This window comes from Athene noctua, chromosome 2 (genome assembly GCF_965140245.1).
Source record: "Athene noctua chromosome 2, bAthNoc1.hap1.1, whole genome shotgun sequence".
Classification (NCBI taxonomy): Eukaryota; Metazoa; Chordata; class Aves; order Strigiformes; family Strigidae; genus Athene; species Athene noctua.
This window is the reverse complement of record NC_134038.1, coordinates 99734504-99753745: the sequence shown is the minus strand read 5'-3', so window position 1 is coordinate 99753745 and position 19242 is coordinate 99734504. Positions and strand designations below refer to the sequence as shown.

The following is a 19242-nucleotide window of genomic DNA, read 5'->3' as shown; positions in this document are numbered from 1 at the left end:
AGAAAATATCCCTGAGGTTTCTCTTGTGTGTGCTGCTTGCTCCCTCAAGAGTGCAGCTATGAGCAGAAAAACCAGCACAGGGCTTGTAGGGTGAGAGGCTTCAAAGAAAGCCGCCAGAGCTGTTGCCTGTTCAGCCAAACAGAAACCTTCCATTGTGGGTCTTCTATCACTTCTGTATGGATACTACTGCAATTTTAAATCACAAAGTTCAGGGCTCTCAAAACCCTTTCTGGCCCTGGCCTTCTCCCCTTTTGTTCTGCTGATTAAGGATACCAATTAAACTCAGACACCAGAGTGAAAAGAGTAGGTGTATTTTACTGGTGATAACCAAATAATGTAATACAGAAGACATGCAGTAAGAAAAGGCAGAATAATGTACCTAAAGCAACAAACAGGAAAATACATTACTACATGAGACAGAGAATAGTGATTAAGATCCGTCACCACTTGCACACGTTCCCATCACCCAGCCCCGCAGTGTCTGGGCAGCCCCGGTTACAGCGAGGGTTTGCAGAGCCTGTCCCGGCAAGTGGGAAATCCTGCGTGGTGCATCCACCCATAGGTGAGGCACCCAAAGTCGCTGCAAACGGGCCCAGCCTTATATACCAGAGATCGACCAGCCAGAATAGCTGGCATCTTTGTTTTGAGCAGAAAATTTCTGGTTTCATTCTCTTGTTGGATTCCACCTAAAGCCTGGCCAGGGCTCAGGGGGGAAAACCAAGGGAGTTTCTAACAAGGCCAGATACTTGGGTTCTCAGCCTTCAACAAGGCTGAGAAAGGGAAGTTGGATACATTTTCTCCTCACTACTGATTATATTTTGTCTAAGCTTCATCTTTCACTAGTGAGTTTACATATTAATGGCTAACATGCTAAGTTAGCACCTTCATCTTGGGGCCTGTTGTTCAGGCTGCAGTATTTCGATGCTTTAGCACTTTTTACATCAGCATAGGTGGGTTGTTATAACTTAGTACAATACCTACTAGCACAATGGTTATCAGTTACAAAATATATAGGATTCATCTATAGGTCAACTCTGGCTTGGGGCCTGTTGTCCAAGGCTTAGCACTTCACCTTTGCAGCTGATTTTAAAAAACGCTGGAAAGGTACAACTGCGATGTGGTCTATTAAAATTCACCAAGATCAGAAGGTGAGTAAAAGCCATGGAGCCTCTTAGAGTGTTGTAGTCCTAGAGCTGTGATGATGATTTTGAGCACAGCAGTCCCCGAGCTACAGCCCGTTGCAACTCTCGGTATTGCTTGTAGCTACTGGCACTTTAAGCCTGGACTGACAGAGAGAAGAAAGGATGTAGCCAGTGGGCCAGGGAACGCTGGGAGCTGCTATTTTCATATATTTTCACTTCTGGCCAGTACTGCGGCTACCAGGTCAAAGCATCTCCTTCCTCTCAATCCAGAAGTTTTTTTCAGGTTCAGCATGGGAGCTGTGGAAGTTTATCTCAGGCTTGCAGATAACGCAACAGCCGTGACAGGCCAGGCGCTCGATGGCTCTGCCTTGCGTGTACCGTCCGGTTAGTCTGAGGATACGCTGTAAATGCGCCTTGCAGAACGAGCGTGTGCTGTCCGTGCACCTTCCAAGATGTGCGCGCTTACCTGTTTGAGAAAAGCGGCTGCTAGCGATGAGTGTAAATATTTTAATTGCCTTTTCAAAAGCTTCCCAGGACAGCAAGAGAAATCCGATGAAACTGCGACCGCATCCTCAGCCCGATACGGGCATCGATAGCACCAGCGGCGGTGCGATAACTTGGTAACGGCACGTCTGCACCGACCGGGGGAGGATTTTACCGGAGAGGGCGGCCCGGGGGCGGGGCGGTGCTGCCGGCGGGCGGGTGCTGCCGGCCGCCATTACCCTCCCGCTCCGCCCCCGGGCCGCGCCGCAGCTCCCCCCACAGAGGGCGCTCGCCCCGGCCCCGGCCCCGGCCCCGGCCCTGGCCCTCCCCTCCCCTCCCCGCGGCGGGGATGGCGGCGGAGGACGAGGCGGAGCTGAGCCTGCTGGAGTGCCGGGTGTGCTTCGAGCGGTACGGGCCCGGCGGGCAGCGGCGGCCGCGGAACCTGCCCTGCGGGCACGTCCTCTGCCGGGGCTGCGTGGGGGCCCTGGGCGGCCCCGAGGGCCGGCGGTTGGAGTGTCCCTTCTGCCGGCGGGTCTGCGGCTCCGCCGAGACCAGCGACTGCCTCCCGCTGCTGCAGCTGCTGGAGGTCCTGGGCCCCGCCGGCGGCAGCGTCCCCTCGGCCTTGGGGAGGAGCGGCGGCGGCGGGGCGGCCGGGCCGGCCCCCGCGGGCCTCGGGCTCCGGCTGTCGCTGGGGGGCTGGGGGTCGCTGGTCAACCCCACCGGGGTGGCGGCCTGCCGGAGGTCGGGGCGCCTGGCAGTGGCTCACGACGGCAAGAAGAGGATCCACGTCTTTGGGCCGAGCGGATCCTGCCTGCAGCGGTTCGGGGAGCGGGGGGACGCGGGCAACGATATCAAGTACCCGCTTGATGTGACGGTCACGTCGGACGGGCACGTGGTGGTCACCGATGGCGGAGACCGCTCCGTGAAGGCCTTCGATTTTGAGGGAAGGGGGGTCCTGGCCATCCGGGAAGGTTTCTGTTTGCCCTGGGGCGTGGACGCCACCCCCGAGAGTGAAGTTATCCTGTCCGACTCGGAGGCAGGGGCTCTCTACCGCTTGACGGCCGACTTCAGGAAGGGGGAGTTGAAGAAGTGTCAGATGCTCCGGTCTCGGCTCATCAGCCCAAGAGGGGTTGCAGTCTCCCAGACCTCGGGTGCTATTGTGGTAATAGAGCACCTGAAGGCTCAAGGACTGAACAGAGGCAGCACCCGAGTGACGATATTCAGTGCAGAGATGGATCTCGTTGGCCAGATGGATAGCTTCGGTCTGAACCTCCTTTTTCCCTCCAAAATATATACTACAGCTGTGGCCTTTGACAGAGAGGATCGTGTTATAGTAACGGATGTGTGTAGCCAGGCTGTAATATGCTTAGGGAAACCTGATGAGTTTCCCACCTTTAACCCTCTAATTAGCTACGGGCTTTCTTATCCTGTGGGACTGACTTACATGGTGAACAATTCCCTCGCTGTTTTAGACAGCGGTGATCATTCAGTAAAAATATATAGCTCTACCTGAATGGGTTTAGATGCTTACTGCTGTAGGTTCAAGCTGCTTTTGGCCGTAAAGCACATGAAGCTCTGGTGTTAGTAGGCGTGTAGGGAGGAGGCATTTTCTGGGCTTTAAGTGAAATTGCCCCCTTTGACCAACATGCTGTGCTTCCTGCAAAACTTACATCAAATCTCTTGCCTATCCATGGGAGAAGACCTGGCCATTGCAGGCCGTAGTCAACAATGAATTAAGCAAACAATTTGGCATTTAAAAAGTATTCCATATGTTCACAACCAAATGTTTTGTGTGCTTTTTGACAAGTAGTAAGAATGATATTTGTCATGAAGTAATCAAAGACTGGCACCTGGGAGAGAAAATGATGCATCATTTGTTCACGTTTCTCAGCACGTAGTTTTCATTATTCTTCCTTAAGCGTAGATACACTCATGAGAGTGACAGAGTTTCTGTTTCCAGGATTTCTGCATGAGAAAGGAGACTGGCTTGATGAAATGATAGGAGAAATGGAAGCTCCAGTTCAAGGTTGCCTGAATCCAGCTAAGATCATTGCGATGGAAGAGCTACCACTGATGAGTGAGTTGTGTAAAGTGAATTGGTGCTCAAAGCCTATTTTTTCCATACTTCTGAGAGCACTCTTCTCTGTACGAGTTTATTCCCACCTTTATTAGGGTTGTGCTGGAGCACTTGGTCTTCCTGTATAATGCACAGGTCTGTGTCTTTACCTACAGATAATTTGGTATGTGGTTGCCAGCATGGGCAGCTTTCACTAAAAGCCCCTTGAAGTATTCATGTTTAGACCATAAATACTTCTGCATATATAAAATTGAGTTGGCTGGGGTGCTAACACACCTGCACTTGGGAGGTTTCCAATACTGCCTCCTTTAGTCTTGTCATTGATATGATACTTTTGTGCCCCAAGCTCCAAGATAAAACTAAAAATTGAAGAGTTGGTGGGAAGTAATAGAGAAAAAGAGATGTAAGCCTCAATTTTTTCCTAGCTTCCAAATGAGGTTCTGTTGATTGATCAGTTTATAATTTCTTGAAAATGGTTTCACTGTGGACACAGTTCTGCTGCCTTATTGCACAGTGGAAATTAAAGTATATCTGAATTATTTTGAGGGGTTAACACCCACACTAGACGTCACTGTTGCACTTTTAGGCATTTACCTGCTGCTAAAAGGATTACTTACTTCAGCATTAAAAGGAAGTTAGATATAAGTGTAAATGCTATCTGAGGTAGAGACAAGTAGGTTAAAATGGCATAAAACTTTTGGGGTAATTTATTTAGTCACTGAAATCATTAACTAATGTAACTTGAAATTTAATTAAAAGGCAATCTTTCTATGAGTAATTTTTTAATCTGTTTTTTGTCTGACTTCAGGGCATTTAATGACTGCATGCATTGCTGCACCAGTGATTTACAAAATATTTTAAACTGGAGCGGTTTAGCCTTCTAATTCAGACAATGTGTTAATCTGTTTTATGTTAACATTTATATAAATGAAACACATACATTAAATGCAGCTATTTGTAAAGGCTAATTGAACAGTGACCTGCCAATAAAGTGTGATTTGCTTACTCCTATATTGAATAATTCAGTGAAAACTCCTCACATCTTTTTATCATGCGTTTCTCCATTACAATCCAATTTCTTTGTTGCAGTTGCCCTGTAGGTGGTTTATTTTTTTATTTGGAGATGTCCTGCTAAAGTTCTTGTAGGTCATTTGTTGCTATTGAAAATATATGGACCTGCACATCTGGTCTCTTCCAGCCTTCTCTACTGCTAGGTAACCCAGTAAGTGCCTTTGGTGGGACCAGAAATACTCCTTGGCTGTTCTGCAGTAGGAGGTGTACAGCCCTGAGCAGGAGCCCTCTTGGGGGGTCAGAAAGGAAATTTACTCAGAGAAGCAGCTCTGAGTACATTACAAATATATTATATATGTATTCCTTTCTAGGTGCCAAGGAGATGTCTGTCTTTGAGGGATATAAAAACAATTAGATAACAGTGCCTTTGGGGAACTGCTATGTTTCAAAATGCATGCAATACCATGAGTGCTGTATTCATACATAATTAATAGTTTATTGCAATAGCACTTCCTCTGAACCCTGGGCTGTGAGCTTTCATCTCCTCAAACCTTCATGTGCACCAGGAGCTTGTTTTTGCTACTGAGCTCATGGAAGGGCAAATTTCCTAGCACCTACTGCCATGTAGGCAACTTTCCAGTAGCTGAAATGCTGATTTTTAAATATTTGACTCATGCTGTTTTAAAATCTACAAAAACTCCCATCGTTGCCCATTCTTCTCCTATCTCCTTTGGTATATAACTAGAAATTGCTTGATGTTTGGGTTTGTAAGCAAAATAACCCTGTGCCTTTATTCTACCTACTTTGCTGTGTGCCACCTCCTGCACTCTCTGCTTTACCTACCCACTGAAAGCAAACGTAGACTTTCTGTGAATGATGCAGTGGTGTTTTCCTTTTGCTGTAAAACTTGGTGCTTAGCATTGCACAACGCTGCATCAAAGAAACATTGTCTTAATTTATTTGATGCAGGTGCCTAAATTGAGAAGCCATAAATAACTGTCTAGAACCATGTATAAAAAATTCTGTGTTCTTCAGCACGTAAGGGAAAATGCAGCAGTAAACCTGAAATCTTTCTTTTGTCACACATGAGAATTTGAGAGATAAGGGGAGACAGAGATTCACCAACATGCTGATTACAAACTAAAAAGCCTTTGACATTTTTACTTACTCTTGCTTCTTCCTTTGTACATATATGCACATTTCCCCTATAGCTACTGTAGATACCTGTTGCCTTCAGAATGATACCTTAATGCCCTCTGCTTTTCAAAGGCCCAAGGGATCTGTACTGCTTCTATCCATCCACAAATCTATTGCAATTTAGTCACAGATTTCAACAGAACAAAAACTTGGGTTCAGAGGGAGGGACAGCAAAGGGTAAGAGGCACCTATAGCTATGTAGGTGATGCTTTTGGTGTCTGACTGGATATGCTTGAAGTGGGGATAGCTAGGTGTGTGCTTACCCTTGGAAAAAAGCACTGGCCATTTCATCTAGCGTGAAACATGGCAACTGTGTCTAGTCACTTCAGTGATAATTACAGCTGGGTTTATTTAAAAAAAACAACCACAAAACCCTAAGCTAAGCTTTGCATAACCACCTGCACCTCATGCTTTAACAATTTGGCTTAAAACCAATCAACTATAATGGACAGTATTTCCCTAATGTCGTCTCTTAGTCCCTACTGTAGATTGGTATGTCTGAGCATGCACACACTGCAATTCCTCTTTGGTTTATTTTTAAGCACTGATGTCAGGTTGCTGTCTTTGCATATAAATATACCAGGGTACGTTTGCAGTGTTCGAGAATAAAGGAGGCAGGGCAGTTTCAGAGATGTGTGTTGAAATTGTGTTCTGTAACATACATATTTTTTGTTTTGCTTGTGAACCAAATAATTTTAGATAAAGAATATAATCAATTTTTCAGATATATGAATAAAAAAAGAAACAAAAAAAGGGTAAAATTTACTTAATTTTTGCATTGTCCCTTTGACCATCTGTCCATTCCGTCCAGCCACATTGATGTGCACATCAGTTTGATGTTTATATTTTCACAAAGCGTGGACGTAACACTACGATAGCATTTTTTTAAAAAGTGTGGACAGATTTCAGGTGAAGAGGGAAGTTCCTGTAGTGTCCAGCCCCCAAACAGCTGAGTTTTATAGAGCAGGGTCCATCAAAATGAAGACCTTGAATACAGGAGGCCTTTCCTTTCTGGAAGGGTTGACAGAGGTAAAAAAGCAGCTTTCTCCCTGGGATCATGGGTTATGGTGCTGTCACACCCTGCACAGGAGGAATTTGCCTTTCTTTCTCTTCTCTCTTTTTGCTTTCTTTCTCTTCAACATTTGGGGTTTTTTTCTGACTCTTCTCAGAGGCCAATCCTTATAATTTACATGTCACCTGTGAGTCACAGCTTGTCTCCACAGGAGTATAGTATAACTACAGCAAAAATATACGGATTTTGCAAATGACTTCTAAACTTCATACTTCATCTGGACGTCTCAGATGTGACAGATTGTTCAGAAAGCAGCAAGCATTTGAGGCCTAGCCCCTGTGTAGACAGTTTAAATTTTCTGATAATAGGATTTTCTCCCCTCATTATCTTCAGTTCCCCTGTAAGTACACCAGAAACCTCTATATAGAGTCCACTGTCCTACTCTAGAAGGGTCTGGTGGGAAATGACTCATAAGAGATTGTCTTTTTTAACCTTCTTGTCAGGTCTGTCATACAATTTCTTCATTAGCCCCGTCCAGCCTCAGCCCCAGCAATTGCTGTTTGAGTTGCCAGCTCATCTGATGCAGCAGGCTCTCTCTGTTTGGCCAGCTGTGTCCAAAAGTGCTTCCATCTGAGCAGAGGATCTTCCAAGTGGAATGTATAACCCCCAGCAACAGAGGGGCTTTCTCCTGACCTTGCCTACTTGTTTTCATTTGATGTGAAGGCTGCAGAGCCAGCACAAAGGCACAGACGAGGCTCTGGGAACAAAGTAGAGATTACCATCTGAAATAGGTATGTACAGAAATTGAAACTGCTGAAATAATTCAAAATTTGTCATGTCACATATGCAGTCACTGACTGTAAAGAGGAACAGGCCAGGCAGACCTGAAATAAGGTACTGGTCTGTTTTGCCACGCAAGGCCGGGCAGAAGGTTGGCTCAGCTCCACTGGAGATGAGCTGAGAACATGTACTGTCTGCTTGATTTCTCTTCAGCAAACCCTTTATGCTACCAAATGCAATGGGGCATTATTATCATTACCTGCATATAAAAATTCCAAATGTACAAAACATAGAAATCTTTAACCCTGAAATACATTATACTGAAGACCCACCCAGCATTTTTCCCTTTGCCATGTAGTGCTGTGGGTCATACATCTGACTAGGGGGAAGGAACACTTACCAGTTCTGTGTTTCTCCATCAAAGCAGGCATTGACCATGCCTCCATTCCACATTACATTTTCAACTCTATTATCTCAACTAAATATGCTAATAATAACGTTTATATTTGATACAGTTACATAAACATACAGGCTTTCTCTAGAGTGCTTCCTTAGTATAACCTGTCTGATTCTCCTCGACAGCTTCAAAGCTATTAGCTAATACTGGAGAGGTTCTCAGTGAGCAGATAATGTGTTGCACTTTGGCCTTTTTTTCAGCACTGCTTTCCAAGAGATTTACAGATACTCTTGAACTTGGCGCTCCAGCCTCTGTTTGAAGCAAACATGATATAAATGTCTTCGCCCTACAGCTGCAGATAGGAGAGCTGAGAATCAGGGGAAGCCTTTGGCAGACCTGAGACTAGATCTCAGACTTCCCATTACAAGGCTGATGCCTTAATAAAGCAGGGAGAGTCTGTGTTTAATTATCCTCTGCTTTGGGAGTTGCCTTCCTGATTTTGGAAGACATTTTGACATTTTACTGATGATCTTGTTATAATTCCTTTGGTGTTTCCTACAAATCATGGAAATGAATACTTTTCTAAACCACAATGTATGCCTAGATAATTGCTTCCAGTGTGCTCCACAAAGGTGTGTGGTTTCAGAGTTCTGAAATGCTCTGTAAGGAGGTATACTGCTGTGAAGCCCCATTGCAGTGATCAAGTTACTTATTTCATGTTGAGGATAGAAAGGAGGAGAGGAGATCGACTCTGAAAAGAACTAAAAATTAATGAAAGGTGTCTGTGGCTTAAGTAGAGGGTGAACTCCACCAAGTCAGAGCACAGAGCACACCCATCATTTCACTAAAGGGAATGCATTCTTAAGAGGTGAGGCATTTCAGCTGGGAAAATGGACAAGACAGTAAGGGCTGTTGCCTCGTGATTAGCATTGACCTCTGGCAGGTCAAGAACGTACATTTGAACAGATTTCCCAGCCACAGTTAGGCACTTTTCAGATGGTAATCCTTAGGAGAGCTATCTGTTCCTTTCAGCTCTGTATATGTAGCAAAAATCTGTAGGAAATTAAGTTTTGGAGCAAACTAAGCATTTTAGGGAAGCATGCTCCCCATAATTGAATAAACATCTAAAGATCCCTCTTAATGGAGGCAATTTTTGTCTTTAGTCACTGGTAAGAACTATATAGGCAGTGAGTAGAGGTAAGAACAAATTCTGCTTTCATGGAATGTACTGGTTTTTAAATCAGGAAAATATTGCTGGTCAGTAGATTCTGTAAACCATTTTAAATACTCTAAATATAGTTACATTCCTTGTAATGAATAAAGATAGGGAATTTTCGGCAGGATGTGGAGTAGAGAGATAAAATTATATCTGGGAAAAGAAAAGAATTTATTTGTAAAAACTGTTAAGATGTTAAACAAAAAGAAAAAAGATGTCCTTTATCAAAGCTTGCTTTTAAAACTTCTAATACAAAGGAGATGATCTTGAAGGAACTATGACACCTACATAATCACAGGAGATAACTCCTTTACTGTTTTTTGTTCCAAATATAAATCAATAAAAGATAAAACCCATATGAAAGCATTAATGTTCACCTAGCATGATTTCCTGAATAATATGGACTATGGAATTTAGCCAGTATTTGCCAGTATCTAGTAACTGCTGACCTGTATTGAAAGTAAGAAACAAAGAACCGTTGTGTCTTTTACTATCACAGACTAAGGAGCTAACGTGAGAAGAAGTATAATGTCATTAAAGATACGCTTTATAAGAAATCTATCAGAAAGAGCCAGGCAGATTAAGTATTAAAAATGTATAGTCATCTTCATATGAAAAGGATGTGTCTGGCTCCCTTATTTGTCATTGTCCTCAATTAGGTAGGAAATAGGGCTCTTCAGTGAGTTCTGCACCAACTTCCACTCAACTTACAGCATGATGTTATGGAGCCAGAAGTATTTTGAATATGTGTATTTGTCTTTTTCTATTCTTCTTATTCCTTAAAGTGACTTGTTTGAGTTGAGGCTTGCTCTGTCATGAACAGTTTATCTGTGCAGTCATGAGTACTGCAAATGGAATTGTCCACATAAATAAATGCCACAGGACTGAGTTTGAAGTCAGGGAGATTCAGACTAGAGCAGAGGCTTGCCCCAGAGAAGTCTTTGCAGCAGACTTTTTATTATGACAATTTCTGGGAATGCTGCTTTGGGTTTTTTATGCGCTGACAGTCCTGTGCATGTTTAGAATATATTATAATTATTTATGACTTTCAACATCAGAAGTCTTTTGTGAAACAAATTTAATGTAATCATTTAGATTTTCTTATTTATTCCTTCATAACATACTGAACCCTTGCCTGATTCCTCAGAGTCCATCAGACTAAGTGGATCAGTACCACACCTCCCTTTTGGGACGTGCGGTTGCTCAGTAACCAGCAATCTGGGGCAAGACTCACTCTGGGCTGGCATCAGTGGAGACTTTATACCCGAACTGCTCTTGCAGAGCCTGAAGAGGAGGTTATTGGTCTTGGCCAACAGGTTAGGAAGGTTATGGTGTTTTCACTGTGGTAGAGATGACACCTAGATCCTAAGACTATGTGAAAGGATTTCTAAGGTTGCAGGTAGTTAGTCACTTTTTGTTTCATTTTGGATGGATGAATGCTGGCTTTTAAAGACCAGGTGAAAAGTGCACTCGTTTTTCCCTAGTATGGCAAAGTGAAATTCAAGTTACCCCAGGCCCAGTATTAGAGCTACAGGTATATTTATCATTCATTTTGTGATGTTCTTAAAGCTGCTCAGTATTTGGATGGTGTTATCATTAAAACAGAGCTGATATTATTCTTATATTTCCACTCTGTCAGTGTTACTGAGATAAAAAACAAAACCAGCCACTTAGAAAAAAAGTGTATCTTGAAGGTAGAAGTAAATCTTGACTTTCTTCTATCTCTTTCATGGAGAAATAGAAAGTCATGCAACTGAATTGTTTTCAGATGTCTGTATTGAGTGATGGACTTTCACCCTCTTGCTTGTGTTGAACTTGACTCTCAAGTCTTTTTTCTTGACGATAAGCCTAAATTTTTCAATGACTGAAATTCAACCATGTCGTTCCAATTTGTGCCTTTTACACAGCCCTCAGCCATTCTTCCCAGTTGGTTGGTTAGTCCTTTGAAGTATCTTCCAGAACTATATTCCCATTGTTTAGTCACAATGTCTGGTGTATGTGTGTGTGTGTTCACTCCACTTTCATTTCAGAAGAAGTATTAATTCCCCCAGAGGTTCTGTCCATGTTTTGGTTTTGCAGTGTTTCTATTCTAAAACAGCCTTTCATCTTTACTATTGGATTAAAGGGAGGAAACCTCAGATCACAATATGAATTGTGGGAAAGGACTTAAGTCATTCAGGGAATGCATTTGGGAGACAGGCATGCAAGCTTTATTACAGGAGAGAAAAGGGAGAGAGAAGGACTGTACAATTTAAACTGTGTGTGGACTAAGAGTTCTAGAAACCCTTCTACCCTGGCTCCCCCTGTGTAGCTCCATTTGTAGTAGTGACTGTAGGAAAAACTAAACCAGAAGTCACTAACTTGCAAGTCACTGCCTTTCTTTTGTGGTTCCCTGCAATAGCAGCAGTCTGGTCCCAGTGATCCAGAGGTTCTCCTGTACTGGATTTTGTGGATGACTCCTATAACTGGTCTGAGCTTCCCTGTCAAATGCTGGTGTAGACAAACTACAAGAAGCTTGGAAGCCTGCACAGGCTGTCAGTTCCTCTAATTTTAACCTGTAAAGAGCAAGCCTTTTTGCTGTGAATCGGGATGAAATTTGAAGAGACATGAACAACAAAGGACACCCTGTGGTTGCCCTATTTGACAGTCTTCAATCTAAAAATGAGAGTATGATCTGTTGCTGATAATTTTTTTATTGTCGATTATGAGATGATTATATTGGTATGTTTTCTTCAAGCTGGGGAGAACTGATTGGGTGTTTTGTTTTCTAAATAAAACATCAGAAGTCTTGTTATGCAACTTAATTAGCACCTTCAGCACTTGTTTCCACCTTCTACAGGAACTGATGAAACCTGTTGAACTTAATGTGAATCTTCCTGTTGACTTCAATAAATAGCAGAATGATCCAAGACCTGTGCTGATCCAAAATCTGATTTCCATATGTTTTAACAAATGCAATTCCACCTCCTCTCTCATGGCTTTGCCTTGCTCAGCTTCTTTACATGCTGACTTCCTGGTGCATACCATTCTCCTTTCTAATCCGTTTCAAGCAAGAGCTTCTTTCCTTTGCCGCACTTCAGAAAGATAACACACGTTTGGCTAGAGCGCATATTTGCAGGCATCACTAAAAAAGTAATTGCGTAAGGAGAAATTTTGGCTTGGCCAGTATGGTTGCTAGCTCAGCTTACTTAGTAAGCAAGCTTGGTTGATGGACTCCTCCCTCCCCACCCTCCTCCTCCTCCCTCCCCACCCTCCTCCTCCTCCTTCTCCCAGAGGCAGAGCCTAGGTTCCAAGTCTCACGCAAGATAGCCAGCAAAGTTCAGCTTCTCTCTGAAAGCAGAAAGTAAACGAAGAGGACTGTGACTGAGTGCAAATGGGTTAACAGGAATGCTGCACTTCTATTCCAAGAGGCTGCTGCCCTATCAGGGTGTTCATATTTACAGCTTTCCCATTCATCCTTACTGAGCAAAGAGCATGCCTCTGAAAGCAGAGCCTGAGCATTGCTGGATGTTAGACTGACTGCACGTAGTATCTGATTGTGAACTGAAGAGACTTGGAGACTGCAGACTCACTTTTTCTGCCTGTGGTAAGGCACACACCTGCACTTAGTAAACACAAAACAATGAGTGATGTGCCGGACAGTGTTTGTGAGCCGTCTCCCTGCTCATTAGTGCCCTTAGTCTCGATTTGGGACTCCTAGTCACAAGAGAACTGCAGGGATGTGCTGGAGTGATGCTCACATACCAGACATTCCTTATCATAAAGATGAAGATGGGTGAGAGCTTTCTGGGTAGGGGGAATAATGGGAGGGTTGTCAGTTTGCTGGAGCCTGCCTGCTGATTTAAATTGTAAATAATGTTACAAACCAGCTGTGGCAGTTTGTTGTTGCTGGACATTAAGAAAAAATTTTTCACAGAATGAGTGGTCAGACAGTGGAATAGGCTACCCAGGGAGGTGGTAGAGTCACCATCCCTGGATGTGTTTAAGGGTCATTTAGATGAGATGCTGGGGGATATGGTGTAGGGGGGAACTTTGTAGAGTAGGGCTAATGGTTGGACTCGATGGTTCCAAGGGTCTTTTCCAACCTGAATGATTCTGTGATCCTGTGATTCTTAGGAGAAGCATTTGATTTCTACTAATACATAGTAGAAAAGGGGGGAAAAAAAGTAAAAATTATCTCTACTTATTTAACATTAATCCCCTTTCATAACTTATGTTACTTAAGATTTATTAGCCACAGGTAGGTGATGTGAGTTCCTTTCGGACCCTGTGATCTTAGTTTTGTAACAGTACAAAGCTGTTTACTTTTCCTTCCCTTTCCACTACCATAAATTATTATCATCACCATGATGTTTAAAGACTGTATAGTAGCATGTGTCTGGCAGGGTCAGCAGGACAGATTCCCTGCTATCCTGGCATCTAGTACAATCAAGCTCACTCTTAAAATTAGCTAAGTTTAGTCCTCTGGTCTTCTGTGTAAGAGGCCATTCATTCCTCTGGGGGTAGAAGTGAATTCATTTCCAGCTTGAGTGTGTTCCAAGACAGAATCACTGACTCACAGAAGGGCTGAGGTTGACAGGGACTTCTGGAGGTCATCTGGTCCAAGCCCCTGCTCAGGCAGGGCCACCTACAGTCAGTTGCCCAGGATCATGTCCATGTGGTTTTTGAATGTCTCCAAGGAGGGAGCTTCAACCACCTCTCTGGGCAACCTGTGCCAGTGCTCAGCCACCCTCACAGTGAAAAACTGTTTCCTGATGTTCAGAGGGAGCCTCGTCTGTGTCAGCCTGTGCCCACTGCCTCTGGTCCTGTCACTGGGCATCACTGAAAAAGAGCCTGGCTCTGTCTTCTTTGCACCCTCCCTTCAGGGACTTCTACACATTGACAAGATCCCCCTGAGTCTAATTTCCTCCAGGCTGAACAGCCTCCCAGCTCTCTCAGCCTTTCCTCATAAGAGAGATGCTCTAGGGCCATTATTATCTTCGTGGCCCTGCACTGGTCTCACTCCAGTAAGCCCACGTCTTTCTTCCACTGGGGAGCCCAGCACTGGACACAGCACTCCAGGTGGGGCCTCACCAGTGCTGAGCAGAGGGGAAGGGTCACCTCCTGCGACCTGCTGGCAGCTCTCCTCCTAAGGCAGCTCAGAACAAAAGGGCTGCATGAAAGACAGTTTACACCCATTTGTTCTTGTGCTAGTGTTTTCCTTGAATTTGAGTAGCATCATGCTTTTAACTGGCCTGAAAGGAAGCATAAACAGTCATATCCCCTCTCTGTCTTCATTTTTCTAGACTAAACAAACTGAGCTTTTCTAGTCTGCTCTTGTTTGCTAATATTCACCACTCCCCAGTCCTCCTAGTAACCCTTTTGTGGGTCTGTTCCAGTTTGAACTCCTCTTTCCTAAATGCTATACTGAGTTTTCCAGGTGGAGTCTCAGCAATGCTTTTTACATTGTCATCTGTACCTCCTCTTTCACGGTAGGAAATAACTGAAGTGGTAACAGCCCCAACTACATATGTTTTTGTTATGGTATCAGTTGTGAATCCAGGGTGAAGACCCACAGCCCTTCTCTCCCCACTATAAACAAATTTAGGAAGGTATTTGATTCGGGGTGGAGTGTTTCCTGAGGTGAAAAGGAGATGGCATACACCTAACATCAATAGCAACAAAAAATGTAAATAAACCCATCCATGTATCATTTCTTTTCCTAAGGAATGTGAGCTACATAGCACATGACTAGCTGTTGGAGGAGGACAGAACTATTGCCTGTATCTGAGGTTAGGATTGCAGGGATGTTAAATACCCTGCCAGAAACCAAATCCTGTCTGAGATGACAGAAAGGTTCACTTTGGATTCGGTAAAAACTTCAGTGAGACTTCCAGAGCGTAGGGAAATGTGTCTGAGCAATATAAAGAATCAGTCTTGCTACTTTTTTTCCCCCTTTTTTGCTTCCCATCAGTTTCTTGGCTATAGCTGCATTAGTCTGCTTCTAAGGTTATTTATTTCTATTAATATGATTTTTCACTGGTAGGTAGTAATGACCATTAAAAGTTCCCACAGTAAATAGAAACTATTTCTTCCTGCTAAGTGATAGGAGATGGGCAACAGTGCTCACTGGCCCCTGTTCTTCAGTGACTAGAGCGAAGGGATTATCTGCAGAGAATGGTCACGGAGTTAAAAATGTAGCTAAAATCAAGCAGCTACTCTCACAGATGGGTTAGTCTCATCCGCTGTCCTGAGTATTGGACTGACGTTTCTAAAAGACTATTGCAAAATTGTTATCAGAGGCAGGGAGTAAACATTGTATCTGATCAGTAACATTGCATTCGATATTTTTTCTCCCCAGCAAGGAACGTTTCAGCTTGATGGAGTCTGCGTGTTCCTCGGGGACATTTGCTGTAATCCTTCACCTCTGATCCCAGAGTTCAATCTACTCTCAGACACCCTGGGTGGGTGTAGGTAGGGTCCTGGCAGAGGGTAGGACCCCATCTAGGTAACTCAAAACATACATAAATTTGCCTGTGAGAACAGATTTAGTTTATTCACCGCTGAAAGAGCCTGTAAGCCAGCTCTGTTCAGGGAGGTTTAAACTGCAGTGCCTGTTAAAAGTAATACACTACCCAGAAATCTAAGTACATAGTTGTCAGACACCTCGTGCGTCTTTGAGAAGCATCTCTGAGGCAGGACAATGTTTAGGTGCATATATTCTGCTTTTATTCCTATTGGCAATTAAAACCACTTCTTTTATTTCTGAGTGTCAGAGGAGCATTTGTCACCACAGCCCCTTCCTGGGCCCAGAGTGTTGCCATAAATATGCTAGACACAGAGGACAATTTTCATGCCCTCAGCATGGCTTTAGAGACAGTCAAAACAGATTTCTGATAAGAGAGAGGTGACAAACATCCAGCCTGACTAAGGTCCAGCTTGAATTTGGAGCAAAAAGGAAAGGGAAAAGCAGCCTGAAAAGTGCCCTCAGCTAGGTCACTGGGTAAAATCTTGCTCTCATGTGCTCTGTTGTAGGTTCAACATACCTGTCCAGTGGCATTACACACCACACCTAGTGATGCATGTCAGACAGAAATTTGGTTCCCAGTGTACAGTTATGGGCAGGCACTTCCTCCCCTAGGTGCTCTCTAAATGCATTTTATTCAATGAAAAATACAAATTTATGTAAGTAATAGGACACTCATTTGTGTCCTGTCACAAATATAAAATAATATTTTATCCCACCCCTCCAGTATGAAATATTTCTCTATTCTGTAATGTCCAGGCCTCCTTCCTATATGCTAAATACTATTTTAAAACCCTGCAAATTATCATCCATTCTTCTTTTTCACAAACATCAGTGGAAGATTTATCAATTATTTTGTTAGAGCTATGATTTCTTCTTATGCTTTTTCCTAATGTAAATGTAATATATTAGATTATTAACCTTAAAAATATCTATTGGTTTCATTATACAGAATTTGTTCATTTTACCTCCTTCTTTCAGACTGGATGATGTTGTAATGTGTTTGGGTTGAAAATAAAATTTTGTTTTCTCTGTTAATTCTAATTTTAAAAAATGATCCGTAAAAATTTGAAAACCCAAAGAAAACCTTAATTTTGGTCAATCTTATAAAATAAGTGCCTTGGGTTAAATTTAGTAGTAAAAACCTTCATTATAAGCATCTTTTGGACTTCAGGTGCTGTAAAATGGGACACTTTTTCTTTCTTTTGACACTTTCAACACCAGAAGAAAAACACTGCTTTGCTTCCCATGCTCTCACTGCTGCCAGCTCTGCCTGTTCTCCAGCTCCTGTGACACGAGATGAAATTAGACGTGCCGGTGACAGCATGCCCCAGTCAGGCACAGCAAGATATGCGCTGGGGACGCTGCTGACAAGATGGATATTCCTGGCAGGCTCCATGACATTTCTCCCTGCCCTTCACCAAAGAAAGGAAGTCAGTGGAACATTCTGCCCTACCAGCGGGGCTTCAGGCATCAGCTCCCGGTGCACAGTGTTGCTCCCTCATTTCCATGTCCTGAAGTAGAGCAATCGATCCTCCTGCTCAGAATATATGGGAAGACAGGGGCATGCCTTCATGTCAAGTCACATTATCTGTGTTATGCCTTGGGACAATAAGTTGGAACTTCCCACCAGAGTAAGGAGCAATACTCTCTTTACACTCTTTGCTGAACTGCGGATCGATGGACAAATGTATGGAAATGCTGAAAGGGAAGAAACAAAAATGAAACAGATGGAAAGCAAAAGACAGACAAAAATTCGATCCTGGCCCTAATAAACTGCAAAATTCCAGTTGACTGCAGTGGTGCAGAACCAGAACAAAATAGGGGGTGGAGGAAAGCTGGGACAGGAAAAAGAAATCCGGGAAAGATGGCTTCAGATTATTTTGTCCCTCTGTTTCCATCCCTGTTCCCCTCACCCACCATCAGTCTCCATTTTCTCCAGCTCTCATCTTTTCTTAAGCAGTATGCTGTCATTTCTCATCTGGTATCTCCCATCCATCCATCAGCATGTCTGGGATAGCTGGCAGCTAATTCTGATGGGTGAACAACCCATCATATCCCTTGCCGGTTCCAATGGGGCACGTAAACTGATCAAGTTAACAGATGCTGATAGATGAGAAACATTCATCCAAAGTTGCTACCTGTAGCAAAGACAGAGATGTAAAGGGTTCCATATGGTAACTGTGTTCAGTGGGGAGATACAATGCCAGAAGAGGAATGTTGGCCTGAATTGCACTCACTTCCCACAGTGCTTCAGATTGCTCTTTGGGCTCCCTAACAATCGCACGGGGCCCTTATAACTTACCTCTCTTCCTATCCTGCTGTAATGCCAAAAGTTTAGGGGAGACCAGAAATATATTCTGCTACACGCACACTGCCTAATAGATGTTGTCAGGTCATGGTACAGATGTTGCCAAAAGCCCTTCCTCAAGAGGACAGAAAAACTTGGTGGAACCAGCATCTCATTCTTGGCAGTTGTTTTTCAGGGCACGTTGATGTGAATGAAAGAGCAAAAATCCTTTTCCCCATTACCTAACGATAAAACCCCCCAAGATTTCACAAGAAGAGAGCAGCTATAGTTGGTATTAGAACAACCTAGGTCACATCTCCCTTTTCAGACACTTTTGCATGGCTGGCTTTCTGTACCTGCAAATGGTGGAATATAATTCAAAAGCCTATTCCAGACATTAGTGAAAATTTCTTCCCAAGACTCTTCCCACAGTCAAAATCACAGTCAATCTCATAAAGACTCCCTTTAGTTTCTCCTCAGCTAATATCATTGTTTTTATTTAATCTTGCAGTGATGTAGTTTTTCCACTAAGAGGTGGAAAATTGAGACAGAAGGGAATATTTTCCCTTCTGTCTGTTGGCTGTCTTCTCTTTTCCAGTAGTGTCCAAGTTTCGCTGAACAACTCCCTTTCTGCACAGCCATTTCAGACTTCACGCCTTATCTTGAGCCAGCGCTTACTTTGATCTGGATTCTTACAGTCTACAGTCATAAGTAGGATGCCTCATTTCAACATCATTCCTTTCCTTTACTCATTGAGCCACATGCTTACAATGCATTTCATAACAAACTTCATTCCTTATGCCTACTTCCACAGGCAAAAAATCCACGTGCGCTAGCTTCTGCTGCTGACGTTCTCCAGATGCCCGGCTCTATTTGGTAACGTTTCTCTTTCTCCACACTAAACACGTCTCTCATTTCCTTTCAGCATTCCTGCAGGCTGTGGCCATGGCCATTTGGGGCAGCCGCGCCTCTTCCAGAGATGTTCCTCTTGGTCGCTTTGCAGGGCTCTTCCGGCTGGTGTGCTGGCAGCCGAAGGGGTCGATCTTCTCAGCACCATCCGTTGTTTTCACCTCTGTTTGAAAGGTCTGCTCTTTCTCAGTGCAGCTATATATTCATCATTTGTTGTCCAGCT

The 19242-nt window shown here is 43.6% G+C and overlaps 1 protein-coding gene across 2 annotated transcripts; it reads left to right on the top strand.

The window, feature by feature from the left end:
* The first annotated feature begins 1907 nt into the window (after positions 1-1907).
* Positions 1908-6591, top strand: NHLRC1 (NHL repeat containing E3 ubiquitin protein ligase 1). 2 transcript variants are annotated; one of them, XM_074899734.1, is made up of 2 exons: positions 1908-2887; positions 3586-6591. In XM_074899734.1, the coding sequence occupies exons 1-2, from the start codon at positions 1975-1977 to the stop codon at positions 3795-3797; spliced, it is 1125 nt and encodes a 374-aa protein (XP_074755835.1). In that variant the 5' UTR covers positions 1908-1974; the 3' UTR covers positions 3798-6591. The 2 variants fall into 2 exon arrangements, with proteins under 2 accessions (XP_074755835.1, XP_074755834.1); XM_074899733.1 differs by having other exon boundaries at positions 1929-6591.
* The last annotated feature ends 12651 nt before the right edge of the window (positions 6592-19242 follow it).

Excerpts from the sequence above, each read along its gene's own strand:
- NHLRC1 (XM_074899733.1), top strand. The coding sequence starts at position 1,975 with ATGGCGGCGGAGGACGAGGCGGAGCTGAGCCTGCTGGAGTGCCGGGTG.